The sequence below is a fragment of the Tachypleus tridentatus genome, chromosome 13 (assembly GCF_004210375.1).
Source record: "Tachypleus tridentatus isolate NWPU-2018 chromosome 13, ASM421037v1, whole genome shotgun sequence".
Taxonomy (NCBI): domain Eukaryota; kingdom Metazoa; phylum Arthropoda; class Merostomata; order Xiphosura; family Limulidae; genus Tachypleus; species Tachypleus tridentatus.
The window spans coordinates 144,297,527-144,320,362 of NC_134837.1; the positions used below are offsets into that span (position 1 = coordinate 144,297,527).

At 33.5% G+C, this 22,836-nt stretch overlaps 1 protein-coding gene across 1 annotated transcript; it reads left to right on the forward strand.

The window, feature by feature from the left end:
• Positions 1–4,718: 4,718 nt before the first annotated feature.
• On the forward strand, positions 4,719–19,214 carry LOC143240741 (stomatin-like protein 2, mitochondrial). The gene is made up of 8 exons (XM_076483691.1): positions 4,719–4,852; positions 8,224–8,356; positions 8,506–8,562; positions 9,434–9,526; positions 12,275–12,587; positions 17,358–17,545; positions 18,464–18,556; positions 19,115–19,214. Exons 1-5 carry the CDS (start codon positions 4,835–4,837, stop codon positions 12,289–12,291), a joined length of 318 nt encoding a protein of 105 aa, XP_076339806.1. The 5' UTR covers positions 4,719–4,834; the 3' UTR covers positions 12,292–12,587; positions 17,358–17,545; positions 18,464–18,556; positions 19,115–19,214.
• Positions 19,215–22,836: the final 3,622 nt, after the last annotated feature.

A 22,836-nucleotide genomic window follows, 5' to 3' on the forward strand; every position in this document is an offset into this window, starting at 1 on the left:
AAATCATGTATATGTTTTTCCAATAAGATTTTATCGAAACTGTAGGTATGATGTATAAAAATATTATAAAAAACAACAACTAAAGTCTGAACTCTTTAAACAGTGAACAGACAGTTTTTCTGATATATTTTCATTACACTGTTTCTTGACCAACATGAGGAATGCCTTTACATTTGTTAATTTAAATATAAGTATATACTGAAAATACTAACTAATTTACATTTTATCGTATCTTTGTATAGTTCTACTATTATTAGATAGGCTTGTTTGTTTTAGAATTTCACACAAAGCTACTCGAGGGCTATCTGTGCTAGCCGTCCCTAATTTAGCAGTGTAAGACTAGAGGGAAGGCAGCTAGTCATCACCACCCACCGCCAACTCTTAGGCTACTCTTTTATCAACGAATAGTGGGATTGACCGTCACATTATAACGCCCCCACGGCTGGGAGGGCGAGCATATTTGGCGCGACGGGGATGCGAACCCGCGACCCTCAGAATAGGAGTCGAGTGCCTTAACACGCCTGGCCATGCCGAGCCTATTTAAAAGATTCTAATAAACAAGTTTTTAATTCTCCATAACATGTTCGATTCTACCTGATTCATTCAGAAACTGATCAAGAAAACATTTCTACATTTACTGAAATATTGAAATTGTTCATATATGATGATTAAATACGATCACATTTTATACATTTTAGTAGTATACTCAGGGTTCAAAACCATGTATTAAAATAATTTTGAATAACCAAATCAACATCTTGAATATAAGGTTCCAGTGGTACAGTAGCAAGTATGTAGTTTGATGTCACTAAGACTTTGTCACATTTGGGAAAGTATGTGATGGTCATGAAAAATATTCATGTACGTGGATTATGAAGATGTATTCAGATGAAGGACTTTTCAAGATGGAGATAGTCCTTAAACTTAGTTGAATTGAGAAACAAGGCAACATACATCATTTTCAACAACTTTCAATTATTGGTATACCTTCATTAACACGATATTAGTCCTGTATTGCCAGATAAGTAGTCGCTTGACTCCCAGTTTGAGGGTGGCGGGTTCGAATTCCTGTCCCAACAAATATGCTTGCCTTTTCAGCCATTGAAGCCTTATAAAGTGACTGTCAATCCCACTATTCGTGACTAAAAGACTAGCTGAAGAGTTGGAGGTCTTTCACTGTTAAATTAGGGATGGCTAGCGAAGATAACTCTCTGTAACTCTGAGCAAAATTCAAGCTACACCAAGCCAGTTAACACAATATTACTGGTGTACCTTATTCTGTAAAGGATATATCTAACGATTTTTTATTTCGATATAGTTTCGTTGAAGTGTGTGTTTACTATAAGCTACTGTAATAATACCATTTTTTACGATATCCACACCAATAACAGCTTCTCTTCAGTCATAGTGACATCCATATTGATGTCTCAGAAGTCACAGTGACACTTATAGAGGTTAAGTAAGTGAAAGCGGAGCTAGTTTTACTATCTGACATTTTGTGTGTAAATATGACGAGTTTCTGTAGCGTTTATTGCATACAGGAAAACTTTGTGTTTACAGTTTTGACTGATGATTTAGATAAGATAAAATATTAGTAATTTGGAATGTCTATGACGAACTCGTATTCCAACCTTGCAACAATAACCAAAGACTTAGCTACCGATTCATTAGTTTTGTTCACAGAGACACAGTTATGGACATTCTAGACACAGAATACCTAGATATTCTCAGTTACCTAGGGTTCTGTGCTTCATATTGAAGATATAGAAAGTTTAGATGCCTTGTAATAGTGTCAGACTCGTTCGTTTTGGTAAGGTAGTCGAAAGTAAACAACTGGTACAAAAATTGTTAAACTGGACCCAGATGTGTTCTATATAATCACCTTTACTTCCTTGACAGTATTTCATGTGTGCTGATGGTTAATATCTTTCTTTACCCAAAGAGAGTCAACTTGTTTGTCAGGTTGTTCGATAACGTTTACCACATCTATTAGTGTCAAACCAATATTGTTTGTTTTTTTAAATTTCGCGCAATGGTACACAAAGATTATCTGAGATAGCCGTCCCTAATTTAGTAGTTTAAGAACAGAGGGAAGGCAGCTCGTTATCATCACTCACCGCTAACACTTGGGCTACTCTTTTACCAACGAGAACTGGGATTGACTCATTTTACAACGGCCCTCCGACTGAAAACGCGAGCATGCTTGTTGTGACAGTGACTTTACCCGTTTTCTTCAGATTACAAGTCAAGTACCCTAACCACCTGACTATGCCGGTAAGTCAGACCTGGAATCTAGATCTAATTGTTTATCTACACAACGCTTGTATTCTAACGTTACGCAACATGTACATTTTTATTTTACAGTCCATATACTGATGAAGTTTTTAATGTGTGATTCTATCCAAATATTCACATTTCGCATGAAACAATCACCACCTACAGACTGCTAAGTATACTTATAGATTATATAATGTGTTGATGATATATGTGTAATTAATTTGTTAAAATGACTCAACACTGACAAGTTATAACAAAAGTTATATTTTCACATTGGTGAACTTCCGATCCTGTTTGACAATAAAATAGAATTTTATTATTGTTTTTACTAAAAACATTAGCATCAACACGGTTATTAAATTACCAGTAGTTCACACATTAAAAAAAATTTATATATTAATGCTATATTTCACATGCTAGCCTATATATATAATCATAACTGTGGGCTGGGGTGGAGTATTGTTTCAGATGGGCTTGGTTAGGTCTGTATCAAAAAATGTCTGTCTTTGAAGCTTTTGTCGTTCTAATATTAATATTTGTGATGTCCTTCGATAAACCAGTGGGACATTTTCCGATGTACATCTCTAAAATCAGTGGTTTGATTCCTCTCGGTAGACACAACATATAGCCCAATATTCATGATAATTTCATTCTCCAAAAAAAACACTTTAAATATATTACGAATATGTCTGTAACTTTGTCAGTCACAACCAGTGTTCGACAGCCTTTTGTTTGGGTTGTAGTTCAACAAGAGGGTCAGGACTTGACTGTATGTTGCAGGTGTATAACAGGAATATGACAGTGTTAGGTGCAACAGCCACATTATTCTACATGGAGAAACCAACAAAGATGATCAAAGGTCAACCCTGTATGTTTTTAACCAACAGCATCACAACCAACTGGTATTATTACACGATTCAGTTCTAAGTACTTAACTGAAAATATGGTCTCTATTATTTCATTAATTTGTTATTAGGTCCAATGTGGCGGAATAAACAAAGCCGACCAGGTGCATGAAGTCACGTGCATAACCTTTATAACAGTCTCGTACACGTTACTCTGACACCGACATACAGAGTCAAGCCAGTCACAGTGACATCTATAACAGTCTCAGTTATGTTGACATTCATAACGGTCTCGCACTAGCCATTGAAACCCATAAAAATAGTCAAATCAGTCACACTGACATAAATAATATAATCAACCCTAGTTGCACTGATCCTCATCATAGTTTCACAACAGTCACATTAACTCTAATTTAAACACTAAACAGTAGATGGGGCTACTGTTATAGTTTTTTTTTTTAATTTTGAAGTGGTTACATTAAAAATAGTATTAAACACATGCTTTCTGATTCCGAAATCATCTTTTACCAATGAATCATTTTTGAAACATTTGTTTTTGTTTTGCTTTAAATCCATCAAACAAAGTAAAGTATAACTAGAAACTTTCAAATTTTATAGCATGAATACATCATGGATTATTTACAGGTGGTTTGTTTACTGAATTTTTCCACGGATGTCTCCTTTAGTCGTTCCTAATTCTTCAAGCGACAGACTAAAGTGGGATTGGCCGTCACATTTTAACACCTTTAAAGTAGAAATGGTAAACATGTTTGAAGATTGATTTCGATCCAGTGATCTTTAGATTACGAAACAAGCACCTTAATCACTATGTCATGTTGGACGTCGCTAACAACTAAACATTTCCAGTAAAAAACGTGGAGTTTCGAATACAAGAAAAACGTTTAGCTGAGTATTTTTTATTTCAAAATTTGATTGATTAATAAAGGAAGACAAAAAGAGACTTGGATAAATACATTAGATATTACACTTTATTACAATAAAACCATTCAATTAGACTGATTTGTTCGAGAAACAAGTACAATGTAATGTATTTCCATTAACTTCTCACTGTGTTCAAATGTTTAGAAACTTATTATTTATTAGCCAGATCTAGAACTTCTGAAAATAAATATGGTAAACAATCACCTCAACTGGTATATAATACTACCGGTTATATGTTCCTTGTGTACTTTAGTAACAATGTAAAGTTATCAGTGTTGTTACTAATAGTACAGGATGATATTCATCTTATCAACATCATGAGATAAAACAGTTAAACATGTCGGTTTATAACCAAATAAACATGTTTACAGTTCTTCCTCTTTGTTATATTTTATTTTAAAATTATCTAATCACTTTATCTTGTTAACAGCGATGACCATCTCAGAGTAAGCTGTACGTCTTGGAGTCTCGCGTCTTTTATAAGTCTAAAGAATCCTATTAGAGAAAAAGGCTTAATGTTATTTTGTGTTATCTGTCTTTCTTTAACATGTCTGAAACATCTAGAAGAATGTGTATTCATGTCAGTCTCATGTTGATTGTTTACTCACCATATCAAGCTGTGTGTATGGACGACCTTGCTATTTCCAGTAGCAGTGTATCTCCCAGAAGAGAAATGGCAAATACCAAACGTGTAAAAATAAACGTTATGGTCATTGAAGATTATTAAATATGATAGGCTACTCCAACCTTTTATGATCCAATAGGGCCGTATGGTAGACACTTATGATGTAAGTGAAACTGACCCTGTTAACAATAGAAGTGGTTGATGTACAAAAGACGTCTTAAGTTTCTTAGGCTATATTCTTTATATAGAGTCAATAGCAGAGTTAATATCTTGTCGTGGACTTTGATGAAAGTAAAAGTTTAATTGTTCCCATAAAACAGTAAGATACACATTTCTACGAAGTAACCAATTTCAGTGAACTTGGAAGAGAACACTACACCAAAAGGACGAAACAACAATTGGATCGCAAGTACTGGCAAGAGAAAAGATGCAGACATGATGGAAATTATCAAATGATTGTTATAAATGGAGATCAGTCAAATTCAATTAATGTTGAAAGTGGTGTACCTCAGGGCTCAGTCTTAGGACCATTGTACTTTTTTATTTACATTAATGACACAGATGAAAGAATGGTAAAAAATTACTTAAATATAATGATGATATCAAGATCTTTGGTGTTGTTGTTACTTTATAAAAGGATTTAGATCATTTAGTGAGTTGGGCAAATAGTTACAAATGGGTTTTAATTTTAATAAATGCAAGATAATTTGAATAACCTTAACAGGGTCATGAAAGAAAAGGATCTTAGTGTTATAGTCGATTAGTCTCTAAAGCCATTCAAGTAGTATGCTGTTGCTAGTGGTTGGGCAAATAGGATTTTAGGTTGTATCTACAGAAATACTGAATATAAGTCTAAAAAGACTATAATTTCATTGTATAGGTCAGTGGTTAGTCCACATTTGGAGTATTGTGTTCAGTCTTTGACTACTTACCTTAGGAAGGACACTGAGTTAGTGGAAACATTTCATAGAAAGACTACTAGAATTATACTTGAGATGTAAAAGTTGTCCAATAATTACAGGCAATAATCTGTGGAGTGTTTTTCTCTTAGAAAAAAAATGGTTGAAGACAATTTGGTTGAGTTGTTCAAGACTGTTAGGGGTGGATATTCCTGATGTATTATCTTGTTTTACTTCATGATAAGACTAGTGGATACAAATATAAACTTACAGTAGACTCAGAGTGATATTCAGCCAAGATAATTTTGTTTTTCTAAGAAGTCAGTTAGTCTTTGTATTGGTTTGTCTTCAAATGAAGTGGAAGGAGTGAACTTAAGGAGTTCAAACAATGGCTTTATAAATATTTAAATGGTAAGGGCTAGCGTTCAAGTTTTGTTAAGTCCTTGTGTGTAAATTTAACTAAAAACTAAACAGCAAGGCCTGGGCCATCGATAACTGGATGACAGCATATTAAGTGACAGGAAGTTTTATCAAGGAAAAGAAAGAAAGACCTATAAAAGCATTAACTTATGGTTTACAGAAAAGGAAACAAGGTGTATACGTTAATAATACATAATACTCAACAATATAACCTTTTTATATGAAAACTGAACTTAAACATTTATGTCTTGATATGTAATACTGACTCTGGACTGAGAAACTTGTGGATATTGTTTATTGTTGTTTTTGAGAAGTAATTTTAAATCACTTCTGAAATCTGTTGGACACCCTGGTCTACTAAATAGATTATTCCATTCTTATATCTGTTATCAACCGATGGGATGGTTCCTCTGATGCAATGATTTTTACTGGTAACTTGAGTTTTATAGGCAACATGAGTGGTAAAGAAATATATTTCTAATATTTGTTTACCCTGTTCTCATATTTTTACACTAGGTTTGATTTAACTTCCATTTGATATGCGACAGAAAAGTGCTTGGTTCTTATCATTATATTCAAAGTTTTGATTATTTTAACGAAATATATGTTAAACAGACAATTAAATTAATTACTCCAAATTACATAAGTGTAAACTTACTTCATGTATTGTTTGGTTTCCATTTTGTTGAATGGTAAAAAATACATATACAACAATATTAGGGACAGGAAACTGTCACAGTGAATCAGCCAGTAAAATACACTGTTTGTATAACCTTATTGTTACTGACCAACCATAAAAATCACAGACAGTTGAAACCGCGATTGGTTTAGAAATTAATTTTATGTCACTGCAGGATCTTTAAACTTGTATCATTTTTATAGGAACAGATTCCCTGATACATTAAAGCTAAAAACACGACAAAATAAACGTGTAGTAGAATTAAGATATTTATTAAAATATACGATTTTTATATAGAAAGGTTAATAACTTATACATTTTGTTTTGAAAATGGCAGACATTTATAATAGTTTTGTAAAATGTTAACTTTTGTGAAACTAAAATAGAGTTTTCTTGGAACTGATATACAAATATATAATAAACACGTACACACAAACACTTGTTAACATGCTGTTTGACAACCTTTATATCTAGACATCACTGGGCGTGGCCAAGCGCGTAAGGCGTGTGACTCGTAATCCGAGGTTTCGCGGGTTCGCGCCCGTGTCGCGCTAAACATGCTTGCCCTCCCAGCCGTGGGGGCGTATAATGTGACGGTCAATCCCACTATTCGTTGGTAAAAGAGTAGCCCAAGAGTTGGCGGTGGGTGGTGACGACTAGCTGCCTTCCCTCTAGTCTTACACTGCTAAATTAGGGACTGCGAGCACAGATAACCATTGAGTAGCTTTGCGCGAAATTCAAAACCAAACCAACAGAACTGTATGAACTATATGATAAACAACAGGCCAAAGCCAGTGAGGTCTACATAAAACTATGGGATATTTATTATTGATTTAGAACGGTCCATTTTTAAAACGTAATAAGTGGCCTCCTTCTGGCTTAGTGGTAACTCTGATTTAGCATGCTAAAATATAGGTTTTGATACCCATAGTGAGCGTAGGAAAGATAGCCAGTTGTGCTGTGCTTGATGACAAACAAACAAAACTAGAAAATATAAGGAATAATGCTTATTCGTGCTAAGTGACAAAGTAATTTATTACCAGGAGTGTCAAAATAATATATAAGAAATAATGTTGAATGGTATTTTATGAGTGAGCTTAAACATTTATCATATTACAAAAAATGGATTTCTTTTCAATTCTCCATGCATGTGTTTCTGTAATCATTATTAATAATCTTAGACCCACATTTCAATATCTTACCATTACGGCCAGACATGGTTGAACAAAATGGAGTTTTTATCTCAAAGTCAGACATTAAAATTAAATGCATTCTGTTTTTATAGTATTTCTCAGTATACAACATGTATAGTGTTGAAAAGTCTGTTTGAACAACTTAATGATTCAAACAAATAAATGTTAGATTTACTTGCTCATTTGATCAAGTAGGTGTCTGAAATATTTCAGCATTGATTGAACAGATGCCAATGGCAAACTTTGAGTACTGTTACATATTTAGAAATTATGTCTATAAAACATTTTTAAGACTCATTATGAAGTATGTAACTTAAGTAATTTGGTATTGTTATCTTTGCAGGGCAGTTATGGAGTGGAAGATCCAGAATTTGCCATTACACAGTTATCTCAAACAAGAATGAGGTCCGAGCTTGATAAAATCAGTCTAGACAGTGTGTTCAGAGAGAGAGAGAGTCTTAACATTGGTATAGTAGGTAGGTTACCTATAACTATTATTGTGTTATGATTCTTGCAGAAAATTTTTAGATAGAGTAATATAACCTAAATAAAGTGTAATGTATGATATTGTGCTTCTAAAATCTAGGATAATATTTTTATTTCTCCTTCTTTATTTTATTTACAGAAGCAATAAATAAAGCCAGCAGCTCTTGGGGCATTGATTGTCTTCAATATGAGATTAGTAAGTATTTTCTTTTTTTTGTGTGAACTGTTTGTTATGTAATTAAATGTAATTTTTATGAAAGAGTGTATGTGATGATGAAGCCATTAAAACTTATGGAATTGTATCTGTCACTATAGAATGAAGTACTGTAAAGTTAGGTCAAACCCTAAATTCAACCTGGTAATGAAAATATTTAATTCAGTGTACTGTTCTTATATATAAAGGTTATAATGTAGTATCTCATCAGTTGGTTCCCATGTTATTAACAATATTTTTGGCTGTCATATTTCTAGAAGTATCTTTTTAAAGCATTTAAATGTTAAAGAAAAACAAGCCAATCAAGTAAAGGGAGAAATCAGCTAGTTTACTCTACTGCTGGAGGGGGTTTAGGACCAAACTTTGAGGTGGGGGGGGGGTGGGGCAAAAAAGTTTGACTTAATAATTGTGAATGTTTAGTGTGCACTATATCTCACAGAGAAAGAAAGTGAGGGGACACCCCACATGTGCTTGTGTGTCACATCTTGGAAGTTATATCATAGCAGGTAGAATCTTTGGTTTCTTAACTTATCTGCTCTATCTTTGCTACTCAGAGTGAAAATGCTCAGTAACGAGACTTGTACATGATACTAAACGTTTTTTTCTTGTGTAACTGCATTGATAATAAAATTAAATTTAGGTTTTTATTATTAATTTAAATTTCATACTTCTATTGAATGAGAACATTTATGAAAGAATTTTGCTTCAAGTTAAAAGTAATTCATTATCTGTTGAGGATAACCACCTTGAAGAGAATGGAAGGATTTATTTCTGAATGGAATAATTTTTTGTATATGTTATTGTTTTTTTTCATCCATAAATATACACTAACTACTATAATTTACTTTTTTAGGGGATATAAAATTACCTGAGAGGGTAAAAGATGCAATGCAGATGCAAGTTGAGGCAGAGAGGAAAAAACGTGCTGCAGTTTTAGAGTCAGAAGGTAACGACATCATTATCATATTATAATTTCATTTAAATTTTATGTACATACACTTCAAGCAGAAGGTAAGGACATCATTATCATATTATAATTTGATTTAAACCTTATGTATATACAATTAAAGCAGAAGGTAACAACATAATTATCATATTATAATTTGATTTAAACTTTGTATACATATACTTAAAGCAGAATAATGACATCATTATCATATTGTAATTTGATTTAAACTTTGTGTACATACACTTGAAGAAGAAGGTAACGACATCATTATCATATTATAATTTCATTTAAACTCTATGTACATACACTTAATGCATTATATGTTAAACTGTTTTGTATCAGCTTCTGTGGCATTGCTCTATTGTTAGAATTGGCTCTATATTTTGACAGAGATGAATATTAATGCCATCTCAACAATGTGCTTTCTACAATGTTAGAAATAAAATATTTGTTTCTAGAGTGTTAAATACGCACGTAAGTTATAAGAATATTATCTTTTGACATTGAATGTAGTTTTAAAATGACTATAAATCATATATAATAATTTACATACCTTCATCTTTTTTGTGTAGTATTAATGTGTTTTGTAGTAATATAGTTTTGGAACAAGTGATATGTATCTTCTAAAATACAACTAATCCATCAACAACAGTACATTCATTGTTTATACTCTTCCTGTATGTATTTTGATGCTATATATATTAATTATAGGTGGAACCAATAAAATATTGAATCACACAACTTTTTTGAATACATAAAAATCAAGTTTAAGTAGGGTTTAAATCTGGGACTCTACAAATATGATACATAATTTAGTTGACTAAGCTGTTGTTTTGTTTTTTTTGGATAAGAAGACCAATTTGAGGTGTTTTAAAGAGCAGAAACAGAAAATTCCGTTGTTTCACACCATTATAGAGACTGTGTGTACATGCTATCTGAGTCTTATGTTTTATTATAAACCTAACTTTACATTATAATTTGACTACTTAACATTCTAAATTTACTTTCTATTATTAGTTATCCTGATTTTAGGAGATGTAACTAAGGTTGCTCAGTGGAAAGTTCATATTTACACAACCTAAGGAACCTTATAATCTACTTTGCAGAGTTTATTGCATTTGTAGGTCTTGGGTTATGCCATCTGATCCTTCGGGTATTAAAGGTGAGATTTTAACTCAAACCATCTAATGTATTATATTTACTGAGAATCCCTTAGGCAATTAAACAAAACAACAGCAAAAACTTTCATTTGTACGAAATCACACGATTATCTATTGTGTTATTTATTGATGATTAAACACTAACTAAATGTCAGGATTACTAATCTAGGCTTTCTTATTTTTTATTGTCATTAAATGATTTATATTGCACCAACGTAATAAAACAAGAAGTGCTAGAATAAAAACACGAGAGGTTGATTCTTTGTCTGAATACGATATTCAACTTTGTAGGTAACTTTAATGGTGTAATTAATAACATTCTATACAAAAGTCGAGAAATAATAATTAATCTTTGTTGACAAAAGCATGTTCGTGTGATATTTTAGCAGTTGTTTTATAATACTTTATATTATTTACTTTCTGTTATGCGTATTGGTGTATAAAAGACATTATTACGAGTGGTTAACAACTTTACTACTCCAAATCAATTTGTTTGTGCTTAAGTACAAAACTACCGATCCATATATCTTAAGTATCCAATGTATCTGTGTGCTGTCCCTTATTCTCGCTCGCTGCATAATATTATGTGACGCCATGTTCTGTGAGACATTTTCCTCAACATAGCAGGGGTTATTGTTCCAAATGCCGCGGTAACAGCTGCCTTCAACTCATCATTAGTATTATAACGTTGTTCAGACACAATATATGGATGGGTAGGGACTTACGGGCTACCCTGTACAGAAAAAACTATCTGTGCTCAGCCCACCACGGGTATTGAAACCTGATTTTTAGCAGCATAAGCCTGCAATGCTATAGAGAACCTCCAAATTTGTTATTTTTTTCTTTAATTAGACCCTCAACATTTCTCTTTACAGCTTGTTCAGGAGTGTTCTACTGTAATACAAACAGTTACAGCTTGTTCAGGAGTGTTCTACTGTAATACAAACAGTTACAGCTTGTTCAGGAGTGTTCTACTGTAATACAAACAGTTACAGCTTGTTCAGGAGTGTTCTACTGTAATACAAACAGTTACAGCTTGTTCAGGAGTGTTCTACTGTAATACAAACAGTTACAGCTTGTTCAGGAGTGTTCTACTGTAATACAAACAGTTACAGCTTGTTCAGGAGTGTTCTACTGTAATACAAACAGTAATTGACAGCACAAAGCTTCAGTTGGTTTAAATGATAAATTTCAGACCATAGTGTTCAATATCACTTTTGGGTTATTTCACTGGGTTTTACACATGGCAGTCTAGGTTATTGTAGTTTTCCACAGTCTTGGGTTTATATAATTCAAAAGTATCTCTTTGATGACTTTACTGGTGACAGTACACTGAATTCACAGTTTCCCTGCAAATATATCATTGGTTTAGAATTATTATTTCCAGAGGCAGATTTAAGGCTGTGTAATCCCAGGGGCTATTAATTTCTGTGGATTTTACACCCATGTAATTTTACATAGAATAAAATTATCAGTGGGCACCCATTACGATCATGGGCTTTGGAGCTGAGCCCTCTAACCTCTACCTAAATACCCTTTTGATTACGTCAGAGTTGCAAAATTAATAACTACGTATCTTTACCAGTACGTAATATCTGTTGAAAAAGAGGAAGTCAAGAACTACTCACCACTTGGACTGGATGGGAAAGATGTCATCATAATTAAGAAGACTGTGTCCACCAAATCTAATGACAAGGAAGTGACAGATAAAGAAGATATGGAGAAGTTAAGAACTACTGTTTCTTTGAAGGAGCCAAATAAAGACAACAATAAGATGTCAACCAAGGAAAATGAAAAAAAAAAGTGACAGACGAGGAAATCATGACAGTGTTGAGAAGTATTGTTTCTGAGGGAGATCCCAATGAGAAATATACAAAGATGAAACAAATTGGCCAAGGGTGAGTTTGAAAGTCTTCAAAAGAATGGTATAGTGGCTTAGAGGTAAATTTGTACTCAGTACTAAAATATTATAGATAAAAACTTCATTTTTGGAACGTAGAACTAATTAATTAGAATGTATTATTTTACATTAATTATATCACTTCATCAGTCAGTTTTCTGTTTTTATAAGAAAATATGTTCCTTTTTGTTTAATTTTTGTTATACGTTCAGTAGCATTTAAAAATCTTTCCCTTATAGCTCCGCAGTTGTGACCATATCTTTGGGGTGAGTTATCAGCTTTGCATACTAATCCTTGATTTGGCCACTTGTGTTTTTTATTGAATAGGTTTAGGATTCTCTCGACATTCCTCTGTTCTCAGGATACGTTTTCATTATTATATGGATGATTGGTTACTGATAGCTCATTCTGAACAGGAGTTTGCCTTTTATACTTTTAACGTTCTCCAGATGATAAGTCGAGTGGGCTGTTTAATCATACCAGAGACGTCTTCCTTCAACATTCCTAATATCTGACCCATTTGGGTGTTTTTCAATGCCCATCTTAGTGAGGCCTAATTTTCTACTCACCGACTTCATTCAATGGACGTTTCAGTTCACTGCATTCTTATTGGTCCCTCCATCTATTACAGTTCACGAGGTGCTATCGCTTTTGGGGTTGTGGTCTGCTCTGACTGCTCTAATTCCTTGTGATTGAGTTGATATTTGAGCTCTTCACAATTAGTAATCTTGCACAGGAACCTTTGCAGGCATCTATTGCTCTTCCTCCTACGATAAACAACGAACTGTTTCAGTAAATGGACAAAATCCACACATAGGCAAGTTTATTCCAGTTTATCGTCTTCATTCGAATTTACTTGTTACATTCATGAATAGAGGGAAATGGTCGATCAACAGGGAGGCTTTGGGGTGTTGGTTTGTAGCTGAGAAGTCTTACCATATCAACACTTTGGAGCTTTTGGATTTAGGATCATTTACTGCATCTGATCAGACATCGTTTGTCATGATTCAATCAACAGTTTTGCAGTGGTTGCGTATCCGAATCACCAAAGTGGCACCCTTTCTCAATATGTTTTATTTTGTTGGACTTTAGTTTCTTGGCCAACACGCAAGATATCCATATCACTGTGAGTCACGTTCTCGGTGTTTCAGTCTAGCCGCAGATCATCTTTCTTGTCTAGACAAAAACTATCAAATGAAGTGGTCTCTTGATCCTCTTGTTTTCTGGTGGCTTCGACTACAGTGAGATACTCCTTACACTGATGTCCTTACCACATCCCTCAACCACCAACTACTTCTATTTTCACCTCCAGTCTCTTATCCTCTCGCAATGACTATTAGTGCTTCAGTTATGACTGAACCAACAAATACCTATATATTTATCATCACATGCAAGTTTTTCATTGGATATTTTTTCATCCATACCACTCAATCTCAGGCTCTTCTCATTGTCCATCATTGGCCTTTTAGCCGTGATTTCCCCGACTTATCCAGCTTCCTCTTTCTCCATCTATCTGCCTTCTTTTGCAACTCAGTCATCAGTACCTCATCTTGCTCTTCCTGTCCTCCATCTTCATCCTTGGTTTTTACCTGGTCCTTTGTGAGAATTTTTAAGCTTGTTAGAATATGCAGTGTTATTTCTGGAATGTTACATTTGCCCCTCTTCCATGGAATTTTAGTAACATAAATGGAATGTTTTGTGACATTGGTCTCCGGGCCAGGAGTTTTTAGCTGATTGGACCGTTGTTCATTGTATTTCTAAGATTATTACTTGGATTTTTGATTTGGAATACTCTATGGCCTTTGGTTTCTGTTATCGGTTGGCTTTGTCCCATGTTTTTCATTTTTTTCCAGTATCATAGGGAATCTCTATGATATATACCTCTCCCTCCATATTGATAAGCTTATTTCAGATTTGTCGTACTCTGTGGCTTTTCTTAACTGATATTTTAATGTGGTTCTCCATTGCCTCAATCAGCCCCCATTCAAACCACTTTCCACGTGTTCCTTGTTCCAACTTTTTCTTAATATTTCTTTCATTATCCCCTTAATCTTGGACGTTGGTAGTCTGATTTACTTGCCAATGATATTTCATTTATTCTTTGTCATCTAACTATCTTCTTCTTTTGTTGAATTGCTCTTTATTTTCCAAAACCTAAAAGACTAGAGAAAGTATATTCTACTTTTCTCTGATTTACCTTCCTTCCGTTTTTTACTCTTATCCTACGTGTAAATCAGAAAGACTTTTTTTCCTGTGCGTGCTCTTCAATGTTACATTGCAACATGGTTTCCATCTGTGATTTTCCTTCCTGCCTCTCTATCCATTTGCAACCATACTCTATTTGTGATATTTCTCTTTCTACATTTTACCGTCTATCTGCCTTCTTTTCAATTGATATAGGGTTTTGGATATAGTTTGCTTGCTTATTCGTTTCTTTTGTTGTTCTCTCGTAGTTTGTTCCAGATCTCTTTTTATCAAATTTGACACCTTACTTTTTCTCTGTCGTCTCATCTTTGTTATTCCCAAGAGGAACTTCTTCAGTCAGGCATGTAGACAATTACTAATACATTAATCTCCCACTATTTGCATGGTATCAAATTTCTTCCTCTTTGGACTATCGTATTCCACATGTAGTCATTCTTCAAATTTCCATGTGACTTTGACTTGTGAGTTATTTTTTAATTCTTATTTAATTTTTTCAGGAACCTTATTTCCTTTTTTATGCTAATTCTTATTGTTTAGGTCTCATTTTATAGTGAATTGTACCCGACGAGAGTTTCTTTAACGTTTGAAATCCACACTGTTCAGCCATATTGACTTGCTTATTATGTTCCATGGCTATGCAGTGCATACTGCTGGATAGGTTTGGTTGTTTTGAATTTCGCGCAAAGCTACAAGGGGGGCTATCTGCGCGAACCGTTCCTAATTTAGCAGTGTAAGACTAGATAGAGGGAAGGCAGCTAGTCATCACCACCCACCGCCAACTCTTGGGCTACTCTTTTACCAACGAATAGTGGGATTAAATGTCACATTATAACGCCCCCACGGCTGAAAGGGTGAGCATTTTTGGTGTGACGAGGATTCGAACTTGCGACCCTCGGATTACGAGTCGAGTGCCTCGACCACCTGGCCATGCTGGGCCACCATACTGTTGGATAGATCACTTGAAGGTTTTCCTCACGATGGAATTTCTTTACAAATACGCTCGTCTCTGACCATACCACTCATGGCCATGTAGCTAAAGAACAATAGGACAGCTGTCCATCCCTACCATGTCTTGTATTGAGAAAGTCACCATGGTTTGCTTTTAAAATTTGGGTTTTGTGGTCATCCATTGCATTGTTTCAGGTATTATTATTCCTTTAGACTCTCCACTGTGTTTTATGCGCTTCCCTTTTCTTTTAGTGGAGATTGAGAGTCCTTACTGCCTTCCATTTCCAAGCTGGTGGGGTGGTGGATTCTAGAGGCATACTTTTTAATGATTTAATGCCTGAAAATTCCATATAGAAATGTCATTCACTGCAGAGTAGGGTGGTGGTGTTCTGCTGGTGTAGAAGGCATGATAACCTCTACATTAAAGCATACAAAAACCAAGGAAGTAAGACGTCAAATTTCAATTGAACCCATAAATTTGGATCTCTCATCCTACCCAGACCTCGATGTCAGTTGCCAATTGTTGAGTTTTGGATTTAGAGTAAAACCAACCAACATAAGTCCTCATACGTGTATTACAGATGTCGATCCTCCACACTCAATTATATACTCCATCTGTGACGTGGGTCGTAGTAGAGGTGCTAAGGAATGTTACAGTTCCTTATCTTCTGCTCTCATTGATGTATCTTATTCCGAGGATGTTGCTGCACCTGGGTTGGTTCTGGTCAGTTTCACTCTTGAGAGAGAGTTAATTTCTCTGTGGTAGACATTTTATGAAGACTGGATATTGGGTTTCCAGATTGATATATCATTTTGCATTCTTAAAATGTGCTCTGTTCTGAAGTCGGAGATGGTTTGAGATCCTCTATGTCTTTTGAACTTGAAGAGAGTATGATCATTATCCTCCCACAGTATGGATGTCGGCTCCCAGAAGCATGGGTTTTGGATATAATTCGCTTGCTTAGTGAGGTTTGTCACACTCTAGCCACTCTACACCCACTTGGATTATCATTTTTGATTTACTGCTCGTATCTATCACACCTTTCTTGGATGGCTGGAGAGTATACCTGGTTCAGACGTGGTACTGTCTCTCACATTAGCATTTTGAATCTGACTCTTGTCTCCAGAAATGATCTTTGGATGATTTTGACGGATCTTTCTTTTCTTCTCTCACACTGGTTCCTCTTGATAAACTGGCCACATACATAGCAGCTTCTTGATGCCAGCTTAGATAAAATCAGATAGGTCTATGTGTTCACTTAGGCAGCTAGAACTAAACTGAAATGGTTAGGGGTGACCCCGTGTATATATATTACCATGGAAAGTTCTAGAAAATTCCAAAAGGTTTTTGTAAATTCTTGGAAGACATACCACATTCTAGAAAGTTCGAGAAAATTCTTTACTAGCTACTTAGCACTGAATCTACATGGAATGTTCTGGAAAATGGGTAAATTTGAATATTTCATTACCCAGGTCACAAAAGTAAAGTTTGAAGAGAAAAATAGGTCTTTTCCATTTACGTTAGGCATAAGCAATTGGGATATAACACTTTCTGTCCAGGAACAAGAAAAAGTAAAAATTTTGTAATGTAGTGCACTTTATTTTATTGTTTTAGTGGTTCAGGGACTGTCTATACTGCCGTAGCAACTGAAACTGGGTTGGAAGTTGCTGTTAAAAAAGATCAATGTAACGAAGCAACCCAGAAAAGACTTTATCATCACCGAACTTTTAATAATGAAGAAATATAAACATTCAAACATAGTCAACTATTTGGATAGCTTTCTTGATGGTGATGAACTATGGGTAAGTGTTGTTAGTGTTACGTACAAATTAATTCTCTTTTGTTTTTAATCTTACCTGTTATAGAGTGTAGGCTAACGAACTGTTTTCATTTAATTAATTGGTCAAATTCAAGCAACCCTACAAGTTTAAGAATATTTTTAAATTATAGTTATAAATAATACTTGATAGTTTTAGTATGGGAGGTTGCAGCCACATTTGCTTCTGACACAATAACTTTCTATTTCCATTCTGAGCTTCTATCAGTGTGTTATCTCTTACTAGCACTCTTTAGTTTGTACTTTGCTTTATTCATCTTCCTTGTATGTTTCACACACAGTTTTACACGTGGTTATTGAAATTATTTTATTCAGGAAAGGTTGAGTTGTTAAATTATTAGCGTCTTATACAGTACCCTCAAATGCAGCATTATTTACAAAACTGTAAACATTGTTTGGTGTGTAATACAATAAATATTAAATTTTCAGTTTCTCACACAAAATACAATCCAATTTAATATTTTATAAATGTTAGGAATCAGATTACAGCTTTAGTTACCAATATATGAAAGAGCATATTTCATAAAATGTAAAACATCTTTTGAGGTAGAAAAATAAAAGTTAGAATTTAAGAAGTAACAAAACTGTAGAAAAGTGGTCTTTGTTAATTCACGCTTCCTTAACACTTGAACTTGAGTTTATACATTTTTTTGAACCACAAATCTTTCTAGACAATAAAAATCTCACACTTAAAAAATGTTAAACAACTGATGTTACTTCAGTTCCTACTTCATGAACGATTGTTTGAAGAACTTTTCTGTTTTTTATTAGATGTATGATTACTGACAGAATCTTAAAATAGGAAAAATAAATTATTTTGTCTCATTGTTAGGTATAATTTTATTAACAAATGTAAGTGAAATTTTAAACTTTATTTGTTTAGATAATAATGGAATATTTAGGAGTTGGCAGTATGGCTAGTGTTCTTTCCAAAACCCATCTTTATGAAAATGAAACAGCAGCAGTATGTAAAGAAGTAAGTTATATTGATTGTTGTTAGTAACTATTAAGAGGTTTTATAGATCTGATGATTGTAATTTATTTTAACGTTTGTTCAACAGTCATCGTACTTCCTTGCCAAAACTCTGGATACTTGAGAGATGACAAATTTTAAATAACATTTCATAGAGTAATTATGAAGCTCCATCTAGTGTAAACTCTCTATAGTTCTTTCTAGAGTTACAGAAAGTTTCACTTCCAGTGTATTATATAGAGCACATCTTCAACAAGTGTACAAAAATTATTATTAATTTACTATTGGGAAATTTCAACTGCACTAAATATCACAAGAAACTTATATCTGTGGTATTAAATGCATAGCACCTTTTTATTCTTCTATCACACCAGCTGTTAATTTCAAAATAGAGTAACATTAAGAAAGAAGTGATAGTTAAAAAAAAATAGATACTGTGTAAACTTACAAAGTGGTTCGGTATGAAAATGGGTTACAAATTTACAATTATAGAATTGATTTTGTCCAAAATCACAAAACTAATTAAAGTTATCAAGAGTACACATTTAAAAACTACTGCAGATACTCCAGGCAATACAGTTCCTTCATCAGAACAATATAGTCCACAGGGATATCAAAAGTGACAACATTTTACTTGGAAAGGACTGGACCATAAAACTAGGGTGTTTAAACATATAATGCCTTAGTGAACACAAGCATTTTTAAGTATTTTAGCTTGTTTGTAACAGTTTCATGTTAACATAGATTACTTGACAATGTATATATATTATGAAGATGTTGAAACATCATGTGATATCAGTGGGTTGCTTGATTATATAAAAAGTAACTTATTAATCAACATAAATTACATACCTGTATATACAAATGTTTCCATTTCTCACGTTCAGTACAAAATATGTACATTTTATAACTTGATACATCTTCTGAATGATTTCTAAGAGAATATATCCATGTTTTCATTTTATCATTTTAAATAGTTGCTGTTATATTTCATAGTTTGAATTTACACTCTGGTTCTTTATTTTTTTCGTTTTTACTTCAATATCAAATTTGAAAAATATTATTAAGAAATAATTCCCAACTAAAAATAGACTTTTTCTAACTGTATAAAGCACTGAATACTTTTAAATCTTAATTCAATTTTTTTCTGTAAACTTATAACATATAATGAAATAAATCCAACTGTGTAACATAGCTACTTATTGTACTGTTAATCAATAGGATTGTAACTTGACATAAAAGGAAGATTTTATGTGTACATACTAGCAACAATACAATTTATGTCAAATGAACTATTAGCCTACTTTGTTGCAAGAAATTATCATAAATTATTTTCTGATTTGACACCTAAACGTTTATAAATATATGATACATATGAAGAAAGAAAAGGAAATCTGTGGCAAATTGATTGCAAAAATGGAAATAATTTCACTTTCAGACTGTATTTTTAAGTGTTGGATTTAGGTATTTGGTAATTATAAAACAAATTGTATATTTAGTTGGATTTGACATTATTTAAGGGGATTTATATCAACTTTTCGCATGCTGACAAGTTTTATTTGTGCATTTGGATGATTAAATATTTCTATTTTTCACTCAAAATTTACAATAAGAGCAGAAGAAACCTAAATTAGGGTTCAGTTAGTCTTGTAAGGCTGACTACCAGTTATTTACAAGTTAATTATATTTTCTTTTTCTCTCACATGGTAACTTAATGTTTATTTCTTTCCATCACATAGCTGATTTTGGAACAAGTGCTCAGTTCTCCCCAGACCAAAATAAGCGAACATCATTGGTTGGAACTCGTCACTGGATGGCTCCAGAATTAGTAAGAAGGATAGAGTATGGACCTGAGGTTGACATTTGGTCCCTTGGCATAACAGCCATTGAAATAGTCAATGGTCAACCTCCTTATCATCAAGAAAATGGTGACATGGTAAATGTTGGTACATTTAAAACCAGTACCCAAATTCTTAAAAGCTACATATTTGTACTTTAAAACCCAATTGTATGCTTTGTCAAGAATGTCTTTCACCAACTATGGAGAATAGCTATAATAAAAACAAAAACAACACTGTTCACATTATTCAAACATGAAGATGTATTGAAGATAATGATGACAGCAACAATAAACATTTGACAAGACTGTATACAGTAACAAACAGTTAATTATTGAATGTTGTGGAATGTACATGTTATATTATTATCTTTCAACTTCTTAAACTATATTTTCTGCAATAGTATGACTACCATTTTGTTAACCCCCCTATAAATAAACACTAACACACTAAATAATTCACCCATGGTATTTAACTACTATAAAGGTACACCTTTAGTGATATTTAGACATTATTAGGAAGGATTATCCAAAGATTTGTACATACTGTTAAGTTAGGTTATTGATTTAGTCATCAAGTCACACTCTTTTTCAGGTATTTGATTTAATATCAAGAAATGGAAAACCGAACATTGAGAACAAAGACAACCTGTCTCCAGTGTTTTGAGACTTCCTGGACAGGTGTCTAGAAGTGGACGTCAATAAACGATACACTGCATCTGAACTTTTAGAGGTGTGGTATAAATTACTGTTATTTTACGAGGCTATGTTTGTTTGAGTTGAACCTATTATCCTCATAACATACATCAAAAAAGCAGTATCATTAAATGTAGGAATTCATTGTTATTACAAACTGTTAATCTTGTGAAAACTTCAAACTTACTATGGCACCATCTCATAGTGTGATATTTATTTTGTAATATTGATAATTCCATAAGATATCAATTTTTACTCTGTAAAAATGTTTAGTTTCATTTAAGTCCATCTTATAGTACTGTGCAAATGTGTTAGGACAAAGTCAAAAATCAGATTTCAGGCAACTTTCAAAGAACAGTTGAAGGTAAATCACAGGTAAAACATCAATATTTTTATTATTATTCACATTTAGTGCAAGAGAAATTTAGTGAGAATGTTTGAGTTCAGCAAACAGTGAATATTTGCTGTGTCCCCCTTTTGCTTTAATAACTATGGAAAGTCTTTCAGGCATTGTTGAAAGACGTTTAATCACAATTTTCTTTGGAATTTTACTTGAAATGTGTCGAATACACTCCCATATATTTACATTGGGAGTGACTTTTAATTTGGCAAGTTGTTTGTCTATCAAGTCCTAGATCTGCTCAATCTGGTTGAAATTGGGGCTCTGTGGGAACCACTGTATCATTTGAATGACTTCAGCAGCGTATCTCTCAGCTAATTAATTTCTGCATAGGTTGGATGACTGTTTGGGGTCGTTATTTCATACAGTTTGCAAAAATCTCCTGCTGAGGTGACACCCCCAAACCATCACAATGTCTCTCCCCTGCTCTATCACAGGTGCTATGCATTGAAGTAACTTTCGCCTTTCTTCCATGGGATGTACAATGTGCACTTTGAACTAACTATTTCAAACAAGGACTGATCCATCCATATCACTTCTTTCCAATTATCAGCAGTACAGTTTCTTGGCAATATTTGGAGAACAAGGTAAAGGTTTTTAACTGCTATACAATCAAATATTCCATTATCATCAAATCTTCTTGATACTGTAAATCTGGACACTTTTTTATCATTTGGCATTTATGCAATGCTTGAGACCAGTGGCGGTCAGCCTTCTGGGACCACTACAGATAAATTTGATGGAGAGACCAACTAGTATCACATAAAGCTTTTATGCAAACTCTCTGCTCCACTGACAATTCTCTCCTCTTTTTGGTCTGTGGAATGGCAAGATAACATTGTATATGTGTTATTACTGTTTTTTATCAAGATTTATTTGTGGATTGCAATTAAATTGATTCCTTCTAGTATATACTGGTACAAAATGCTAGCTTCATTTTACGTAGTTAATGCACTGCATACAGTACCATGACATTTATTTCAGGCCCTGAATTTTAGCACCATATTTATTCAAACAGAACCCTTATGACATGTTCAAGGTACAAGTGTAGGGAATTCTAAAAATAATAAGTATCCCTATCCTGGCTCATTTAATTGTTAAAAGTGATCAGTGAATCACTACCATCACTACAATCAGTAATAACATGGAAGAATTTGTCCCATAAAATAGAAAGAATGACAAAATATTCTTTTGTCCTAACACTTTCACACAGTACTGTATAAAAAGACTAATTAACCAAACTGTATGTGATGTAGAATAAGCACTTTTGTTAAACTAATGTTTTTCTTATTTTTCACACAGCATCCGTTCATGGAAGTTGCTGATCAATGAAGACAGCACAGGCCACAA